The sequence below is a fragment of the Athene noctua genome, chromosome 2 (genome assembly GCF_965140245.1).
Source record: "Athene noctua chromosome 2, bAthNoc1.hap1.1, whole genome shotgun sequence".
Taxonomy (NCBI): domain Eukaryota; kingdom Metazoa; phylum Chordata; class Aves; order Strigiformes; family Strigidae; genus Athene; species Athene noctua.
In genome coordinates this window covers 150,059,153-150,080,081 of record NC_134038.1, presented here as the reverse complement: position 1 = coordinate 150,080,081, position 20,929 = coordinate 150,059,153, and the positions used below count along the sequence as shown (strand labels likewise).

General features: G+C 37.0%; 1 protein-coding gene across 7 annotated transcripts in view; it reads right to left on the bottom strand.

Moving 5' to 3' along the window:
- The window catches only part of NEK11 (NIMA related kinase 11), a 124,178-nt gene that overhangs the window by 82,260 nt on the left and 20,989 nt on the right, over nt 1-20,929 (bottom strand). For all 7 annotated transcript variants that reach the window (XM_074900641.1, XM_074900640.1, XM_074900645.1 and 4 more), the window contains 4 exons: nt 19,414-19,579; nt 14,200-14,318; nt 8,156-8,220; nt 7,517-7,643 (listed from right to left, as the gene is read on the bottom strand). In XM_074900641.1, coding sequence (XP_074756742.1) covers nt 7,517-7,643; nt 8,156-8,220; nt 14,200-14,318; nt 19,414-19,579 — 477 coding nt within the window. The remainder of the gene's footprint in view (nt 1-7,516; nt 7,644-8,155; nt 8,221-14,199; nt 14,319-19,413; nt 19,580-20,929) is intronic.

The following is a 20,929-nucleotide window of genomic DNA, read 5'->3' as shown; positions in this document are numbered from 1 at the left end:
CTTTATAAACAGGAGAAATCACCATTCTGTTTCCATAAGTGCAGGCAGAAAATTAAATTCTGTAAATAAATACACATATTCATATATATATATATGAAAAAATAAAGTCAAACTACCTTAAGTGGTTACTCACTAAATTGAGAATGAAGTTTTTTAATTAGTGACTTACTTTGAGAAAATAGTTTAGCAGTGTTTGGACACAGGTTTGTTTAAATTGGTTTTGCAAATTAATATCTGGCAACAGGCTGAGGCTGAAATTCAAGTTCAAATTATATAATGACGGTTTCAAATAACAGAAATGTCTTCTGACTGATTTGGCCACATACTCAACGTAGAATATAAAATCAGTTTGTACTCAAAAAAATATCAAATGTTAGATGAGAGCACCATATTGCAACATCTAAAACTACATTTCCTCAAAATTTTATTTGTAGAAGAGAAGAAGAAATCTGAGCATGTAGGTCTGGACACCTAGCTAAGAACCAGTGTTAGTTTTAAGTCATTAAAAACCAGGAGGAATTATTATAATTTTAAACGGGCCTCTGATTTCCCATCACCTTATTTACCAGGCTCTTACTCACCAGTCTTAATGGAGATCATAAAAGATCACCAAGTTGAACATTGTAACATAAACTCATAAATAAATAAATAAATAAATTTATATAAAGACTATTCATAACAATTTGTTCTTCAATGGGGTTCTGTCCGACAAATGTTTTTTTAAAAACAGGGGAGTTGAGCTTCCCAGGCTTTGAAGGATGCTCAGCATTACCTCCAGTTTGCAGTCAGGAGAACTGAGGCACTGATGAGTGACTTGATCAAGGTTTAGAAAATGTTGGTGAGAGCCAGCCACAGGACCAGACTCATCTAAGTAATCAACTTAAATATCAGAGCAACTTTACTCTTAATTTAGTATTTGACTGTGGTATTTATAATTTACAGAAGCAGTATGAAAATAAAGCATAGTGATAACAAGTAGAAGCACATATAGGTGAACAGCTTTGATGAAAAGGGTATAAACGTTATCTTTGAAAGCAAATAATGAATAAAGTTTCATTTTAAAGAAGCGGAATTGATTCCGTCTGTGTGGCAATAAAAGAACAAAAGCAAATAATTTTAAAGCTGAAACCTAGGCTCTACATACAATGCAAATAAGGAAGAGGAGAGAGAATACAGGGGCTTGCTCACTGGAACTTTTCAAGCAGTATGTGAAAACAATCAGCAGAACATTTTTGCTAAAAACTGCATAAAGACCAACTACTGAGGTACATAAATAATTGCCTAGTTTTTAAAAGATTTAACTGTCAACCTGCTTTCAAACTTCCAAAATCAGTAAACAGTAACACACAGATAAAGACCTATATTTATGATGTATGTTCAAACTCTGAAGCAAGATAATTACTACAAGAGAAAATACTTAAAGTCAAAAAGAACAACAAAAAAACCCTGTACGCATGGCATCTGAGAGCATCAAATAAAAACAGAAACCAGCCAGAGGGAAGAAAAAAAGGAAGGAAACTCCCAACACGACAGACTGTACTATAACTGCTTTTTGCAGAATAAATCTGGTTTTTGGAGACTGCTTGATTCTGGCAGCTAGAAATTGCTTAATGAGCCATTAGGAGCACAGGATTTGCCACATCAGGGAAGCCCATTTATTCATCTAGTTTAGTACTCTGACTACACCTGAGGCTTTGGAGAAAGATGAAAAGAACACCCAGGGCATTCTGCTGCAGCCCAAGCCATGAACAGGCTACCCAGGGAAAACCCCATCTGTCCCATGAAAGAAAAATAAAAGGCAAAAAATGAAAGAAAAATGAGGGAAAAAGAATAAAGTTTTTACTGCAGGATACAGTTCTTTGAAATGAAATAAATACCTCCCTAAGCTGAGAAGTGCTGCCCTGGGTCCCAGAGCAAGACTATTTCTTCCCAGGACAGCTGCTGAGCTGCAATTTCCCAAGGGAGTTACCGCCAAGCAGCTTTGCCTCAAGACTGCATTTTTCAGTTGTGTTTCTACAGTTCTGGTCTAAGCATGACATAAGGAGCATATTCAGCAAGAGAAAATTGCTTCCTGATTCCCATAAGCAATCTGCACATGACCCAAACATATAATTTTAGTTTGTATAACTGCCAGTGTTATAAAATTCTAAAATGGTCATTAAACTATCCAGCCCGCACATTTGGTTTGATGGCTCTCTATATTCATGAATAGGTTTGACAAAGGTCCGAAACAGCACTTCATTTCAGCAAACTTGATGCATTACTGTTTCATGTTGAAGCTACCGGTGCTCAATTACATCATAAAATGGAGCGTCTGGACAGGCTTCAGTGTGTTCTCTACAATATCAGCCGACAGACCTCTAACTTCTGCTCAGGAGAAACCACCCTGAGGTTTGTGGTGCTAATTGTTTACATAAACATTGCTGTCCTTTTAACATCTGATCTTTTGTAGATCTTTCCAAACTATGTTACAGTTCTTCGAAGGCTATAAGATCAAAGTTAGCTTTTAAATTAAACTCCAAAAGCCAGATAATGTAAACACATATACCTTTGTGGCTTATATGTCTCAGTCTGATCATATCAGAAGGTCTTAAGACTCCAGAGTCTATGAGCACAGACAAACAAGCACAATAAAAATGCAAGTCCCAAGAGCTGTGGTGTAGGGAACCCAACCCTACAGACAAACCAATCTGACAGTACTTGATGGAAGACATAGAGTACACTGGATTTACATGTGACTGTGACATTGCTTTTTCTCTGGAAGACAAAAAGGAAGTTATTTATACTGTTCTTTAAAAGAATTTGCTAAGTCTCTAAGTGAAAAAAGCATTTATTTTTCAACTAAATTATTTGTTAATATTTCTGCATCTGAGATAATTTATAACATTTACTATACACAAATTCTTTTAAAAGTTCCTGGATGGAGTTTACCTTATATGATCATAGCTTTGAAAAGAAGAGAGAAATGCTATTGCTGATAACTGTTTCCACACACCTTATCTCATGCACTCAGAAACAAAATATGATACAGTTAGAATAGCCACTGCACAGATGGACAGTCAATATTTGCACTCAAGGACCTATAACTGATCCTTGGCAGACTCCCAGCCAGCACAGATTTCAGTCTCATCTGAGAAACCCCAAACTTTCATAGTTAGAAAACCTGCAAAACTTGCGGGTGCAATACAGGCTACCTACTAGTGGCAGGCAAATCGTGGTAACATTATTCAGGATCTGAACAAGGAAGTAGTTTCTGCTGGGATGAGCAAGAGTGATGCTCAGTCCCCAGTATGCAAAAAGCAGGACCTAAACTGTTTGGGATACCTTGTGCCAAGGGAATCCCAGTTTTCTGCAACAAAAGACATCTCTGGGGAAGATTCAACAGCACCCTTTAGCTTTAGGACCATTTACAGGAGTTATCATTAACCTACTAGGTAAGTCTGGAATTTCTACATGGCATGAAGATAATGGAAAGTACAAAGGCATCCTTGTTGTTCAGAAAACCTCAGATAAAAGGTTACCGCTAATGTAATGCATTAGTGAGTAATCACAACTGCCCTGAATGCACTAAGTATCTGCTTTTAGTTTACTCTTTGCTGGAAAGAAATGTTTTCATTTTGTTTGAAAAGTTCTGGGAGTTAGAGGATGCAGATTCTTCCCAGACTGATGTCACAAAGCCCAAGTCTGTTTGATCTGGAGTGATGATTTTTAGTCACTGCATGGACTGCAATGAAAGCTGATTAAAGTTGTTACGTTGTTACTTTGTTGGTAGACTTCCATGTAATCTCCTTGAATATATGATTGCTTTCTTAATGCAATGGCTCTCCATCTGCATTTCTTGGTGTTGGGAGACCTGTTCTGCCATGATTCTTCAACAGTCTTAATTGGATTACATTGATGTAATCGAGGTAGATTCTGACCCGCTATTTCCTACTACCAATATTTTAAAAAATCCCTCCCAAAGAACAAGATAAAAACCACACATGCCTTGTAAAAACAAACAAAACAAAGTGCTAATAAGCTAAATCAGCCTAAGGCCAAAGGATCTAATACATACACCTAGCACATGTGCCTTAACACAGGGGGTGAGTCATACCCACTGTGTCCCTATAAGTATAGATATGGTCAGACATTTTCCAGGGAAAGAGTGTGTCACTGGAACACAAAATGAGGTTAAACAAGAAGTCCGTTGTCCCTGTTACCAACAGAGGTTTGATGAAACTTTTGCCTGGAAGGGTTTGAAAATAACCCAGTTGCTCCTCCTGCACATCAGAGGTTCAGACCAAGGTCTCTGCTCTGATTCAGACCAGAAACACTAACTTCAGCCCCTCACACCACCAAGGACAATCTTAGCCACCAGGCTACTGGCTATTTCACACAGCTACCTCTGCATTCTGCTTTCTATAAATTTTAAAATGCTCACTGTCCCAGAGAAGCAGATTGCCATGTCCCACCACATTACTTCACCTTTCTTGACCCTAAGAAATGCCTTAAAATGACACATAGTCTTCAGTGTGCTTGACACATTCATGCAATGCCATAGCATCGGTGGAGGGGGGACACCAGCCAATGCCCAACGTCAGCGTTGGTCCCACCATGTGGCACGTAAGGCCTGGAAAGGTCCCCAAGACCCCGGCATGTCAGTGCCCCTGGGTCACGCTGTGCTTCTGTAAAAGTGAGCCCCAACTGCCAAATGTATGCACACAGGACACTGGTGAATCCCCCACCTGTCCTGGTCTCTTAAATGAATCACTGTCTCAGCTTGGCTGCCGGCACTGCACTGACTCTTCTGTCTGCCGACTGGTTAAGGGGAAGCACCAATGGGCAGCGGGGTTGGTGAACTGCTGAACTGAGACCAGCTCCCTGAGCAAGCTCCTCGCTTGGAAAGGAGGAAACCGCAGACTGTCCATCTGCAAAGGCTTTCGCTTACTGCCTGGCCAGTCCAGGCCCAGGGATGATAAGGAAAACACGTGTACCAATTTTAATTTGCCTCCTGTGAATTAAGATTTGGCGTAAAGCATGGAATAGCAAAGAACTCCAGTCCTGAAATTTTAACTGAGAACAAACATAAACCCTGCAGCTTCTCTAGGCTAATTGCAGAACTTCCAGGTCTAAAAAACTGTAAAACATGAAGCTCATTACATCTATTGACCTTGGACTATAAAGGACGATACTTCTTGCACCAGCCACTGTACTGTGAATATTCAAGCCAGTTGCATGAGATTTCAGTGAACTTGAAAAGCACAATGTCTCTTTAGAGCACATCATCAATGCAGCATAAATTAAGGTCTTTCTAATGAACAATGATTAACTGGACTGAACAGCGAGATGACCACAATAGCGTAGTGAGACAGCAATAACTGCCTTTTGTAGAAGATATTTTATATTTTCTTACATTTAACATGGGAACACTTGTAATTCTGAATTTTTGTGTATAATAATTTGATTCCTGCTAGAAATCAGAAGGACGAGTCTGAAGAGAGAACGTCACTTCACGTATGCTTAAAAAACCTGGGCAACTTCTTGACGAGCAACTGAACTTCCTGCAAAGCGGCACAAGGATTTCGTCTCACCTGGAGCCTCCAGGGGGGGCTCCCCTGAGTGCTCAGGAACCTCTCATCTTTGGGCCTCCCGTTAAATGGGGCAAATGCAAAAAAAAAAAAAAAAAAAATCAAACAGAATCATCACTAAAAGATTAAATTAAAAGATGAAATTACAAAAGTATTAATCAAACATACGAGTCATGATAGTTGACAAATCCTGATCAAAAGATTGCTTCTTGGCTCAGAAAGAGAAGGGGTTTGTGGGCTGGGGGTCTAGTGAGCAGGGCACACCTCCTCCTTAGTGCCCCTATAGTGAGGGCCAAGAAACTCCTTCTGAAGGTAGTTCCACCCTCATCTGACTGCTCTCGATACTGCTTTGGAAAGATGACAAAATGCATAAGATATAGCAGAAAGAAGGGCGGGGGAGGGGGGGGAGCACTTTCTTCTGCTACTTTGTAAATTTTAAAAGGGTGATCAACACATCACGTATATATTGGACCAAACTCTGCTTTCAGTTACTCTGTACAACTTCAATGACTTATATGATTGACACTTGTAACCACAAATAGAACTTAAACATCTATTTTACATTCCATTTCAACTGCAATAAATTATTCTTTATAGTAAGAGAGCACAAAAGGTAGGTTTCCCTGTCTATTCACTTGTTTTGACATCTTTTGAAATCTTCTCTCAATATGTTTTTATTGACTACATGTACTAACTGATATTCATTTTGATACAGATGAATGAGACAGAATCTGACATCAAATTCATCTCAGTTCAGCTACACAGACTGAGAGATGAGATTCGTGACATATCCACTGACTGGACTGAACATGTTAATTGTGAAAAATGGTTGCTACCAGTTGAAAGTACAGGTAACTGTTCTCAACTTTCAGAATTATATCCTGCACTCACAAGTATATTTTGAAAAGGCAGAACTGAGCAGAAGCTAAATTATCAAGTACACAAACCGCATTCCAGTGGCCAAATGTTTTACTAAAAAAATTTCCTTATTTGAAGTATTCTTTAAAAAGGAGCCTTAAGATATGTATACCTACAGAAGAAAAAAAAACCAAAAACAAAAAAACCACACAGACAAAAAAAAAACTACAAAAAAACCAACCTCTTAAGAGAAGAAACAAAGCCCATCTAATATAAAAATGCTATGACGGAATTAAAAATCACAATAGTTTTAACTATCATCTTAAACACAAGATGTTTTTGGACACACATACAAACAAGCCAGATATTTTCCCCATTCTGAAAAATCATTCTTCATCCTACCTTGTAAGAATACCTGCACACCTAAAGGTTTCCTAAAGTCTTTGAACAGATCTCAGCTTCTCAACTGGATTCTCTAATCATCACCTTAAAAGTCTTGATCTCAAGAATTTGTGCCATCTATGTACAAAATTGACACTTTAAGCCTTTTCTAAAACAGAGTGCCTTTTTGCTTCTGTCCTAACACTCCAGTTATTCTTATTTTCACCTCCCCTTCCAAGTACCTTCTTCCTTTTCACATTTGCCAATGTTTTTCAATTCAGTTCCTAAGAAGGTCCTTCTGCTTCCCTCTCAGCCATGAATCAGTCTTCCCTCATCTGTTTGGAAGTTTCACAGAAATTATTTCATCTATTGCAATATCAGAAGGAAAAGGACTTCCCCACTTCCTAGCAAATCCTGAACTCTGTCTACAGTCATCCTGTGTCATGGCAGAGACTAGACCTAAATCTTACTGTCCTTTGAAGTCCCAGATAACCCAAAATAATAGCAAACTACATGCTTTGTAACACAAAGAGTAAACCTGAAAATTGCAACGTATGATACAAATGTCCTGGTATAGTTTTAGTGGAGTAGTGTGAGCACCCTACCAAGAGAGTCATTAAAAAAAAAAAAAAGTTTCTAAATACTGTCAAATACTGACCTAGAAAATAAATGCCTAAACCAACTGAACTAGCATGCTGACTACTCACCAAATGTCAGATTTTGTGTTATATCCCTGGTGCTTCAGTGCTTCTGGACTCATGTAGTATGGTGTCCCAGTAAATGTAGTTGCCAGATCACATGAACCCATCAAAAGACGGGAAACTCCAAAGTCCCCTAAAAGCAACAACAGAAACAATAATCTATTCATATAAATATGTATTTGTTCACATATACTCTTTGTGTTTATTGTTAGACATGAAACAATGACTGTATGTAAAAAAAAAAAAAAAAAAAAAAAAAAAAAGCCAGTATTTTAAAATATGGAAAAAACAATTTTCTGCAATTCTTCAAAATAAAGACACCACAAGATCATAGAACTATAGAACCATGTAGGTTTGCTGAGGCCTCACGAGGTTACCTGATTCAAACCCCTGGCTCAAAGCAAGGCCAACTTCAAAGTTACATGAAGCTGCACAGGTCCACTTCCAGCTTGAGCACCCTCAAGGCTGGAGACTCCACTGACTCTCTGGGCCCCTGTTTCTGTGTCTGACTGTCAAATAAATGTTTGACCACAAATCAAAATGCTATAACAGACATTAATCTATTTGAATTTCCTTATTGACAAGATATCTGTTGCACTGTTCTATCGTACTAAAATATATCTTTAAAAGGTATGGAAATCTCACCAATTTTAAGAAGATTATTTTTCAAAAATATATTCTTGGCTTTCAAATCTCTGTGAAGTATCCGCCTGGAATATAATAGGAAATTCATCGTCATTTGACTGGAAGCATTCACAGTCATGTATCAAGTATCTCAAGTGTTTAACTTCAAGGCCAGCCTACCACTGCTACAGTCTAACCCTGACAACGCACAGATGATAACATTAAGCAGTTTCATATAAACACAGAGGTACACTCACATATATCCCCATGGCGGGATGAGAGCCTAAGCAGCCAGGATAATAAAAATGCACATGGAGATCCCAGCTTGAGAACACAGATACAGGCTTAACATGAGCTGCAGAGGAAGGGAGAAAGGCAAGTCTTCCTATCTTACTCTTCTTAAAAGCATTACATCTTATTTTCTGCCAGGAGAATGAGATGTCTCACAATAGAATAAGGGATGAGAAAAACAGCAGTAAGAGATTCTCAAAGCTCAGGGAACTCTCCTTCATAGAAAATGTATTGCTTGAAAGACAAATATGTATATAGACCAGGCTAGTAGTTCAAATTTTTACAGCAATGATGTAGAAGATAAAATAATTTTACAAAGAAAGAGACCAAAAGGAAAAGAAAAAGAACAACCATCTTTAACAAACTTCGTTTTTCATCACAGACTGAAACAACATCATATGCTACACACAAACAGCATCTTCCCAAAATCTTAATCTGTGACAGTAATTTCCAGACCCTTAGGAAAACAACATATCTCTACACTATACAAAACATGTTCTTAATTATTTTTTCTTAAGAACGCTTCCAAGAGTGTTTCCTACAACCTTATCTAAACTAGAACTCATCCACTTTTCAAAAGTTTGATAATACACAGTATTAGTTATCAGGTCTGCTCAGGAGGAAGTTAGAATAGCATTTGGCACCTACTGGCTACAGAAGCTATATCTGCTAACACAAATACTGTAGTCATTCAGCCATTTAGAACAAGTAATGAAAGCAACTGATGCTCTAAGATTCTTGAGATGTAGGCAGGAAAAACCAATATATTAATAGATTTTAATTGTTCTTGAGCAATCCTCAAGATTCATTGAATTATTAAAGTCATATGCATTGAGATACTGAAATTATTTTCAAAATAGTTTTCATATTAAGTCTAGAAAATACATATTCTTCAGCACAATTTAAATAAGCAATTTAGTCCACAACTCATTTGAAAATAATTTTTGCAAGAAGGAAAAAAATTATTCAATATACTCAGTTCACAAATGGAAAAAAATGTGAAAAATAACTACTAGAAGACATTGTAGTATGTACATAAACTGAGCATGAAAAAGAAACAGTTCCAGTTTTATAGGACATAAAGAAAAGAGTTCTTTATGTTTCTTAAGGCAATTTTTCCAGTTTTTGTCCTAAAAGTAATCCTTCCAGAGAACGGTTTGCACATTGGGAAAAATTAAAGTTTTATTCAGCTGCCTCCACTGATGTTTATAAATAATTTGTTCTCTATTTGGCAGCTTTCTTGAGCAATACATGTACACTCATCATACATTACATCAGTAAGGAAAATAAGCTAAGGTGATACTCATTATTATTATTTCATAAGCCTACATATATATATATATATACATAGTTTTATATAAATCTTACGCTGTTAATTCAGATTCATAAAGCCTTTCCTTACTATTCATCACACAGAGCCTTTGAAAGAATTTTACTTCACTGAGATTTTTCTTGCATATTGTTGTTAAGCATGGGTGGGTTTTAACCTTTTTTTTATATTATTATTAATTTGTAGAAATATAACCATGGATTCTTTGAACCTAAAAGTTTCCTGTATAACTGTGATTTGAATAACAGGTATCTTGAAGTATAAAAACTATCCAGAAAGCTTTCAGGAATGTATTATTTGAAAAGAAGATGAAGATGAGGTGTTTGGGCCACATTAGTTCAAATTGGAATGTAATGCTAATATAAGCTTGCAACTTACTGATGAAAATGTTATGCACATTATTTGCATTACCAATATTTATAAGATGTTTTATATATTAATATGACTAAGAAATACGTGGAACTTCCTATGATGATGTATCTCGATGCAAGCCACATTATTTTGCCAGGATATGCAAGAAGATAAAGAAGTTAGAAACTGAAACCTTAACTAAAAGAACCACTTTAATTCTAATAATAAATAAATATTGACCCTGCACTGTAAATGCAGTTTAAGAGAGAGAATGACTTTTTGTTATAGCAAGAGACAGACCTATAAAGGTAACATGAACTAACTGGGCTCCAGCAAAACTTAATTTGACAGTCAGCGAAGTGGTTTTTGATATTTTAGGTAGAAATTAACACTTAGGGGTAGTTTCAGGATTTGGGCTATAAATATATCCATACCTATGTTCTATAGAGTATGTGTTTGCCGTCTCAAAGTCATAAAAAAGCAGCATGAAGCACCGAGCAGTGGGCAGCCAGCCTCCTTGAATAAAGCTTCCTCTGCAACACACCAGCAAGTGAAGCTGATTGAAGCTGAAGTAGTTTACTGCTGTGAAATATTCAACGACTAATTTCTCTTTTCTCTATCTGAAGAACTATTTAGAGAAGAGGTTCTGGGTAAGTCTGAATCCTGTACTAGGGAAGACAACGTGAATCCAGATAAAGTACTTGGGCAAAGTCTGCTATCCTGTAGATTCAAACCACAGATTTGTTTGCATAAACAGTATAAAAATCTCTGTGTTGGCACATTGTTCATAAAGGGATGGAGAACGTAATGGTCAGCCTTACACAAATAGCGGTGAAATGAATCAATGCCCTCATGGCCTGATTGCTACGGTACCCATTTTGTGCACTGATTGTGTGATGGGCTACAAGTGTGACAGAGTCAAGATGGTGGTTTCATGCTAACTGTCTCTATCTAGATAATGCCACTGAACTATGTTGCCTCTCCTTTATTTCTCTCTCTGGTTATATGAATGACAGATGAGGACTGACTCTATTTAATTCCAGATAATTTAGCTTTCAAGTTTAAAATTTTAAAATCCTTCCAATTATGCAAAATAGCCAGTAGATAGCCTAATGACCACAAGATATTCATGCCTCCTTTGGGATTTACAAAGCATAAGTAAAAGACAAGAATGTCTAATCTGTATAATTTTTATTATCACATGAAATAACCCCAACAATTGGAGGCAGTGAAAAAGTCCTATTTTAAAATACATTTCCAGCATAAGAGTTTTCAGAAAGTGCAGAAGTTCAACTAAAGCTGTGCACCAAGGGAATAGTCTATGCCTAAAACCAGAAAGAGTATTTTTTGCTTCTCTGGAATAAACACTCCCATCCACAGCAGCTGGATTTTCTAAGGAATGGCATGAGGAAGTCCAACCCACAAGTAATGAACACTTCAAGCTTCTAATTCTAAGGAAAAGTTTTCTTTGCATTAGAACATAGTTCAAACATATATTACAGCTTTTTTTCATATCAGTAGAAAAGAAATTATGTATGACTCCTCTATACATAAACAGAGGGCTGTTATTATGTTTCAGTAATTCAAATTAATTTCCACAAGTAGTTTTAAATTGTTTTAAGCCTAACTTTTTCCATTTAAGCTATTGTTTGGCTCTAAACTAATAAAATAAAGATTACATTTTCTAATGTGCATACAGTCAAAGAACACACAATACAGGAAATAAAAATAAAACTGTCAAGTCATTTGTATGTGTCTGGAGAGGTGCTATTAAATAGCAATGATTCAAAGAGAGAAAATAAAATACTGTTTGGAAAAATCAAATTGCTACTTTCACTGGAGAATTAAACAACTTTTCAGGAAACCCAGTAATTTTTTATATATATATATATATATATATATATATATATATATTTACCAAAGAAAGTTTATTTATAAGATTTTCTTTTTTCTAAAGATTTATTTGAGAACAAGGAGAAGATGAGAAAAATAAGAGAGAAGGGTAGACAAAAGGGATGTATGGGAAAACAAGAGATAAAAGAGGCATGAGGAAATACAGAAAATGAAAGACAAAAATAACATACAATAGAACAGTTCAGTTGGAAGGGACCTACAATGATCATCTAGTCCAAATGCAATGTTGTTATTATTTTGCATTAGCCTGCACATCTGCATCCTCTAAACACATACATTAAAGGAAGGATTTTACTAAAAGTGGACTTCCCAGATTACCAAAACTTTTAATGATAAAGTGTTAAATTGGAGTTTGAGGAAGGAAAAAAGAAACCAACCAACCCACACTGCTAGTTTAGTTACATGGTCAGGATTTTTATTTCCATTTCCCTCTGCCCTTTTGGCCTGAGGTGAATGCTGAAGAGCACAGCATCCCAAGTGAAGTCTCTTTGCTGTGCTCCCATCACCGCAGCCTATGGGAGTGGCACTTCATGTACAAGCCCCAGAAAAACTGGCATTTAGGAACCAAATTGCTCTTGCATCCTGGCCAGTAATTCACTCTGCCCTTTTCCCTCCACAGTCTGACACTGTAGGTGCAAAAACGCATTAGGCATCTATCAGTGTAGGTCAAATGTATCCTACATACTTAACTTCAGCTCAACTCAGAAATGGTTGTTCTTAGTGACAGGTGACTTATCTCTACCTACTGCTCTGTTGCAACTCAAGCTCAGGCAACCAAATTTGGCCCAAGCCCTGCTGTGAAAGATATTTGAAAGAGCTACATCAATTTGGTGTTTCACCAAAATCTTCCCCTCCCTCGAGTACTCATGCCGGATGGAAGATTATGGATTCTAGTTCACATTCGGCTTGGAAAAGACTGAATTCTCATCATCAGATTCTGGGTGTAATCTACTCTTCAAACATAAACATCTTCTCCCCCCCGACTGCATTAATAATTTAGGCCATTATTTTAGGCAGATTAGCCCATGTGCCCCAAACATGCAGGTGATTACAGACAAGCATCCTTAGCCTCTGTTAGGACAGTCCTTACAGCAATGACATTCTTATTTCTAAAAATTCAATAGGAGTAAGAGTCTGAATGGTTCAGCTTGGCAGGATGAAAAATCTTGGACTTATAGGCTACAATGATCTTTAGAAAGGATTCTCTGTCTTGTTCATTAACATGACATTTCAGAGCTGCCAATAGGCAAAAGCAACAGGAGGAGACAGAGAAAAGGAGAACATGCTGAAAGCCAAGTTAATTTCGACTGGCTCGCTTTTTCTGAAAAGCTGATAGGAAAAGACCTTGTATTCCCGTTTGCTTGGCCGTTCCTCCAGCTCTCAGTGTGGGTGGCAGCATGCTGGGCCTTCTGCTCCTGACTCAGCACAGCCCTCGGTCTCCCTCACACCATGCTAAATAGTCCCACCTACCTCAAAGGTGACAGCACTGGATGACGCAGGAGTGGACCAGGCAGGGCTCACACACATGTCCGCTACGCTGGTTACAAGGGAACTGTTTGAATCACTGAAGTCAGCCTGCCTAAATCACATTGCAGGCAAGAACTACACCCGTGGAGATGACGAGATAGGTATTCATTTGTACCTACCCTTGCTCAAACCAATCACACATCACTGTCTGGATGACCTGCAGTAATTTTTTAGGTTAATCTTCGATGTGCAGGTAAAAGTGATAAAAGAATGTTTGTATGTAACTTCACTGATTTTAGTGGGAGTACATCAAGCATTTATATTGGATTCTTCACATATTTGCAAGGGATCCTAGTTGACTTCTCTTGAAAAAGTTGATTTTGTTTTAATCTTTTAATCCATTTTCTTCTAACAATATTGAACTATTTCTGTTGTGATGAATTTTTTACTTGGCCCTTAGAAAAAGTGTGTCTAATGCCGAAAGACATCTACCACTGTGCCGCTAAAAGATACAATAAACAATGTTCCCGCAGGATAGATAATTAATTACGCTTTAGTTATACAAGATATACTACAGCAGTTTGGTGAACTGGACTTTGTAACAATACAAGACAATCCATACAATTTTGGTTTTGTTTGAATACCTGCAACTAGTCAGTAAGTCTACTCGACCCCCTCCCAAGCTAAATGCTCTCATATTAGATGACTGTACCTTTCATGCATATAGTTGACTCCAAGTAACAACTGTATAAACCAGTCTATTATTTGTCTTTGAGTGAATATCTTCCCAGATTCTTTGTACTCTTGAATTTTAAAGTCTAGATCTCCACCCTGAAAAATACCACAACATATTTGTACATTTAAAACAAGTTTTTAAAATGTCTTCTCTTTCATCAAAGTACAGGACTCCACTTTCTCAGACCTTCAGGATTCCTACCACGTAGTCTGTAAAATTAATGTTTGCACATGAATTCTGAACTCTCACAGCACCAAAAGCATACACAACTGAACATCAAAATGAGATCAAGCAGTCTGGCTGCATAGAAAGTAGGTCAGTTTTCTCTTAGTGTTACACAATATCATCAAAGTTTTCTAATGTTCTCGCTTCATATCACCCAACTTCAGACATGTGTGTCTGAGTTGTCACCTTAAACTCCCTTTATAGTTAACACAAAGGAACAGGCACCTCTATAGTGCAATTATCTATGCCAGCTAGCTGTCTACCTCAGGAAGGGATGGATCATGTTGTAGAAATGCTGTTTCTCTGCAAAGATTTATGATGAGGGCCTACATTGACTGGCTAATATGCAGACACCTAAATCAAGTAAGAAGAATCTGCCCCAATTGCTCCAAATAAGTTCATAAATTTGACAAAAGCATTTCCACTCAAGTCAGGCATTGCACAGTCGAAAGACAACTCTCATTTATTATGCTGAAACAACCATGTCAATATCAAAGAAACCATGCTGTTCTCTTAAGAATTAAAATACAGTCTCTTTAATTATGATACTTTGTCCCTCTTCCAAACTCGCTTTTGCCAGAAACAAAGCAGAATTAAAGCTTCAAGAGTCTGCAGCATGTGTTATTGTAAATACTTCATTAAAACTACAATTGATCTTGAAGTAACACTAGAAATGGAGCAATATGACACTCAGTAGGCAGTGAAAATAAACCAGAAAATACATACAGAAAAAGACTACTTGAGAACTGTAAGCCAGACATTTGGAAAAATCAGTTGAACAACATTATGATGAACGAGGTTTTTGAGGAGGCTTATATGAAAACTGTTCATTTTGCTAAAAAATAGACAGATGGTTGTCAGTTGGTTGTTTATCCAGTTTATAAAATAAATGGATTTTGTCTACAAGAATGCACATTAGTGGCAAGCACTCTGTTGAGGTAACTAACCCCAGAGCAAAGGGACTGTGAGTCTCACTGTACTCGAGTAACTAATTGACTTACAACAGCACAGCTTATTCTGCATAAATTATTACTTTTACATTATACGTTCTGCACGAAATCAGAAGTTTTATGTGCCGTAGTTTAACCCATACAATGGTACCTGTACCACTATTTCCCATCATCAACCCTGCCCTCCTCTGCACTGTTGACACTGAACATTTTATAATGTCTTTTCTTGTTATTCTGTTCCCCACACCACAGTGCTTCATACTGCTGCTACAAAATAAGCAGGCTCTGTCCTTGCAGATCCATCATTTCTGTCCTGTACTTTGACATGAATTTACAGTAATTTCTGTGGTCCCTGAGGTTCTAAGTTACAACATTCAAGTGAGTATGTGTAAAAAAAAGAAAATATGTTTTGTCATATATCAAAAATGTTTTCCCTGACAATGTCCTGCAATTTTTTTAATTGAAATGTCTGAATCATCTCATTCACTAGGGAAGGGAATATGGCTTCAGTTCTCCATCTGCCTCCCTGCTGCAGCCCAGAGTAAAGCTCTTCTGGGAACCTGGAGCTCTCAGCAGCTGCTTCCCCTTCGCAACTCCAAATGTTCAACAGCTTCCCCCTGGTTGCTTGCAGCAGAGCAGAGGACAAAAAATAAAAAGTGTTGCTGGATACTCAGCTGCATGGCAACCAGATGGGCTGTGTCTGAGCCTACTCGCACAACTCAAAAATAATGACTCACCTATTCCAGACGGCTGCCCCAGACCATCCAGAGCCAACTGTAGCAATAGCCCAGGAGTCAGGGGCTGCTCAAACATGTGTCAGCTGGCTACTGGCCATAAGGGACTATGTACTATCCAGGTGAGGATAGATGAAGTGCATCAGGCTCCTGTCACCGTTTCTCCCTGTCCCAGTGTGTCCCCTCTCACAATTACACATTGCCATGAAAAATGCAAAGAAAAGTGTAGGACCTACAGAGTTATGCTAGTGAATATTCTCTTAAGTTGGGGGACATTTCCTTCCAAAGATCTGTGAAGAACAAAAGCAAGCAAATAAAGCCCTATATGTGCCCTCAAGTAACTGTATAACCTTTTATCTTCATGTAGAGAAGACTGGTCTCAATGTCCTACAACTAATTTAACCTTGATTTTGTGTCTAAAAAAGGAAAACAAAAATACATCATAAAAGATTTGCTGAAATACTGTTGCCATGAAACTCTGAAGAAGTTTGTTAACCCAATTTTGCATTTTGGAAGGTCAGTATAATGAAGTTCATGGGGAATTTAACAACTTAAGTACATGGGGAATTTCCAAGTTGCCGTTTCTATTTTAAATAGCACGAGTATCAAACACACCAGTAACTTATGTAGAACAGCTTAGCATTTAGAGCTCATAACACGAACAGGCACTAATTGCTTTAGTTATTCCTCTTGCTTAGATTTCCTTAGCATATGTATCGCATCACAGCTGAGACCACAGCAAAGAGACAGAAATAATTGTTTATGGGAAAGTGCAACTAGTTCTGATTTATGCTGTATTAAAATGATGCAACTTTTAAAGTAACTACTTTGTAAAAACTGTATTCTATTGAATTCCAATTCATGTTACAAAATTCAATCCAAGGTTCCTGAAGGCATTTTTGCTTGAAATCTGACATCTGACAATGTTTATATTGCCTGTAAGATTCTGATTCAGGAAAAAGCAGCTGCCAAAGCAGCTCAACAAGAGGATCAAAATAGAACACACATATTTCTTTTCTATAATTTTGAATTAATTCAGTTATAATAAAAGATGTCAAGCTGAGCAATGGAGACCAATGTTCTCTTTTGTTCATAGGGCAGCTGCATTGGAGGCTCACTCTATGCTACTCATGCAAGAATGAACAAAGTACTGTGGCTAAAGAATAAGTCACAGTACTTTGGAGAAAACAGAATAAAGCTCAGAGGGTAGTTCTGTTTCCATGCCAACTTAATGTTTATTCTTTGTTTTGAGTCTGCTCAAGAGTACCAATTACTGCCAATCTGGTAATTGTTCCCTGCATGAGAAACTGAACGTACTAACATTTCTTTCCAAACAAGGATCAGGTAGCAATCCATTTTTCTCATTCTCAGTTTATGCACGATTTAAATGGGCATCTTTTAGGTAGAGAGATCCAAATCCCACCACATACAAAGGCAGGTTATAGATAAGTAAATATGAAAGTATACCTTCTGAAAATACACACACTAAAAAGAAAATAAACTTTAAAGCACTATGTGAAACTTTGCTTTATACTTTTCTTGTCTGAACATTTGATTAAATATGTTGTAATTGCTGCAGTGCAATGATACTACATAGTGCATCCTTTTGGAAAAAGTCAGAACATCCTAGAGGACCAACTATTGGCCTGACGTAGCAGACTCAAAACTGAAAAGATTCATCCACATAACCAATGCATCCATTTCCTCTTTCTTCATTTGCCTTGCTCTAATACATTCTCATGTATTTGAGTATATGACTCCTAGATCCTAGGGTAACTCCACACCGAAACGTTTCATGCAGGGTAGTTTACATTGCCTAAATAAAAAAAATTTCCAAGGAGTGCTGCACCAGCTTGTAATTGCTCTGGTGATTGCTATAATGTTCTTTCTTATTCTTTATTCCAGACTTTTAAAACTTTATTCCAAATGAAAAAAAAAAAAAAAAAAAAAAAAGAGACAAAGAAGTGGACCAAAGCCACTAGCCCATCTCTATAATGCTGCTGAAAGAGGCTCCTTTATTCCTATAGGTTTAACTGATCTGGTGTTGAGCCACTTTCTACCACTAGCAGAGAAAAATGAATCTTAGTATGCAGGAATATCTGGGCAGTTTGAATAATCCTTCAATTCTGAGCTCTGGATTTCCAGAGACTTGGCAATATTAAATTTCCATCAAGCCCCAGATGTCAGATATTCAGGGAATGACACAAAGAGCTTCTGCATGGGTGTTGAAATAATGAGTGAACAATTATTCAGATTGCATAACAGAATTGAACGTTTCAGATTTCATTTCTAAAAATCCCTGCAATAAACAGGCATTTAACTGTCAAAGAAAGCTTCTAAGGAAGTAATAACTGGCAGAAATTCTTTAATTACTCACACAAATGCTTGAAGAAATGTGATTGGTTAAACAAGCCTGATTTGTGGACAGCTAACTCAGTAGTCCCAGGTCATTAGCTTCCAAGGCATTTCAAATGTCTAGCAGAGCACAACTGAAGAGTCTGCTACTCAGTTTCATAACAAGATCACTGTAGGTATGACATTATTTTTTTTAAAAGATCACATCTATATTTAATACAAAGTAGGCTCTTGTTTCATATAAACTCATAAAAAGCTGCCTTAAAAATGTTTAAATTCTTATTTTAAAGCCTTAAGACAGATTTCAGCAATATGCTTTTAAACCAAATGCTGGAGTTGAAAAACCTGGTAACTATATTGTAGTATATCCTGCTTTAATTTTTGTTGTATCCACTACATCTGGTCTTTGACTCACATTATTCACTTCATAAAGTCAATGCTGCTACCAAACATCACCCATATGATCAGGCTTATGCTTCTTGTGATCACCTCCAAATCAAAAGTGAGTTTTCCCTTTCTCGTTTGCATCAGATTTCATACCATGACCTGGTACTCCCAATCTCATCCTCTCTTACCTATCAGTTGTACATATGTGGTACAAACTTTCTGAGTTCACCCACAGATCTGGTAACATGTCTGCATTTACGTCTTTCTTGTAATACTGATTATAGTGAACGAAATGAACTTGTATTTAAAATTAGCTATTTCCTCTCCTCTGTTTTGTTTGTCTATGAGCTATGAGTCTTGCAGGAGCACGTAACATTGCTTATTTGAAATATTCCTAACAAGCAGCAGGTGATACCACAAGTAACAATTAAAGAGTAAAATTCAAACTAAAACATTAAAAAAACTGGGCTGGGCTTTTAAGACTCTGCTTTAAGCCACACATTCTGTAAAATTTCTTCAAAGTAATCTACAAGTCTCACCTCACAGTATTCAGTGATGATGCAGAAACTATCTCGCTCCACAAAGCTTGCATAAAATTTGACAATGGCTGGATGGTCTAATTTGGAGAGTAGTTGTGCTTCCAGATTTGCTTCAACTGTTTCATTAGGCTTTAGGTCTCCAACAGAGATTTCCTTTAGAACCTTTCTAGAGAAAAAAAAAAAAAAGAAAATATAAAATCATGTAATGCTCAAAAACCCATCATAATTTCTTAAAATGCAAACTAATAACATTAACCAAGTACCTGGCAACATGAAATGATGAGGCAAATATGGGTAAACAAAGAGAATGCATTAAAATGCAAATAAATATGCTAGTGATTAAGCAACATTTAAAAAATACTATTTTGAAGTATTTTTCCCACTAATTCCATAATGCACTGTTTATGACATGTTTTTAGCGCTATGGATTAGCACATAATAATAAACATAAATAAAAAAATCAAATGTAAGTTATTTCAAACCCACTCAGAGCATATGCTCAAGATTCATACACGAAATAAGGAGCAAAAATAAACTGTTTGGTTTTGCTGCTCCTGCCAAAGTCTATCCATGAAGGCATAAGATAAATCACAAAGAGAGTTGTATTTCTGTGACTGTTTTTCTGGTGATAAACTCAGGATGCTGATTTTTTTCTAAAGATCAGTCTGCCCTTCACCTAAGTGAAAAGTGAAAATCTGGATTTGTGGCTGAAACTTAAATCTACTGTTTCAATGAACTCTAAATTTTCAGGATTTATCATTTGTTTTGGGAGACCCTAAATTCCCTGAAAAAGCCTGAAAAAACAAAGGGATTTTTCATATTCCTCAATTTTAACATGTGACAGATGAAAACCTGTAGTTCAGGCTTAGCTTTATACAGAACCTGGAGTTGGGGAGTTACTGTCAACTTGTCCTGGAAAAAAAAACCTTAGTGCAGGGCATGATGAAGAAGCATATTTTGCCAAGATCTTCCTGATGACACATTTAAAAAAGGCATAAATCACACAAAGGCGTGACATTTCCATCTACTTTCCCAGCCACTGAAGAATGCATCATCGGTTTGTGTCTGAAGGAGAGGTTTGAGACTATTAGAGAATACCACAGTATTTTACTGAAACAAAGTGATAAATTTCCAATAACTTTTGAATACATGGAAGGTAAGTTGCACACTGACTGAAGGGATGTCTTCACAGTGTTTTTAGTAATTTCCCCATTCAATACTGCATTGTTGTTACAGTAGTTAAATGTGGTAGCGATAAAACTACAGTAATTCATGTGATCAAAGGAAAAAAAAAAAAAAAGCTGTACTTCTTCATAATAAAATTTCTTCCTAAATCTCAACCATCACTTTGACTAACAATGCATGAATTTTTACATAAACTTGCCTAATTCCCATCTGGCAGCGTGATGAAAACAGGCCATTCGATTTGTCTGCACCTCTACAGACAAGCTTCATACTACGCAGACAAGTAATACCTACTGCAATCTTCTCATCTTCAGTTGACATGGGGACATTA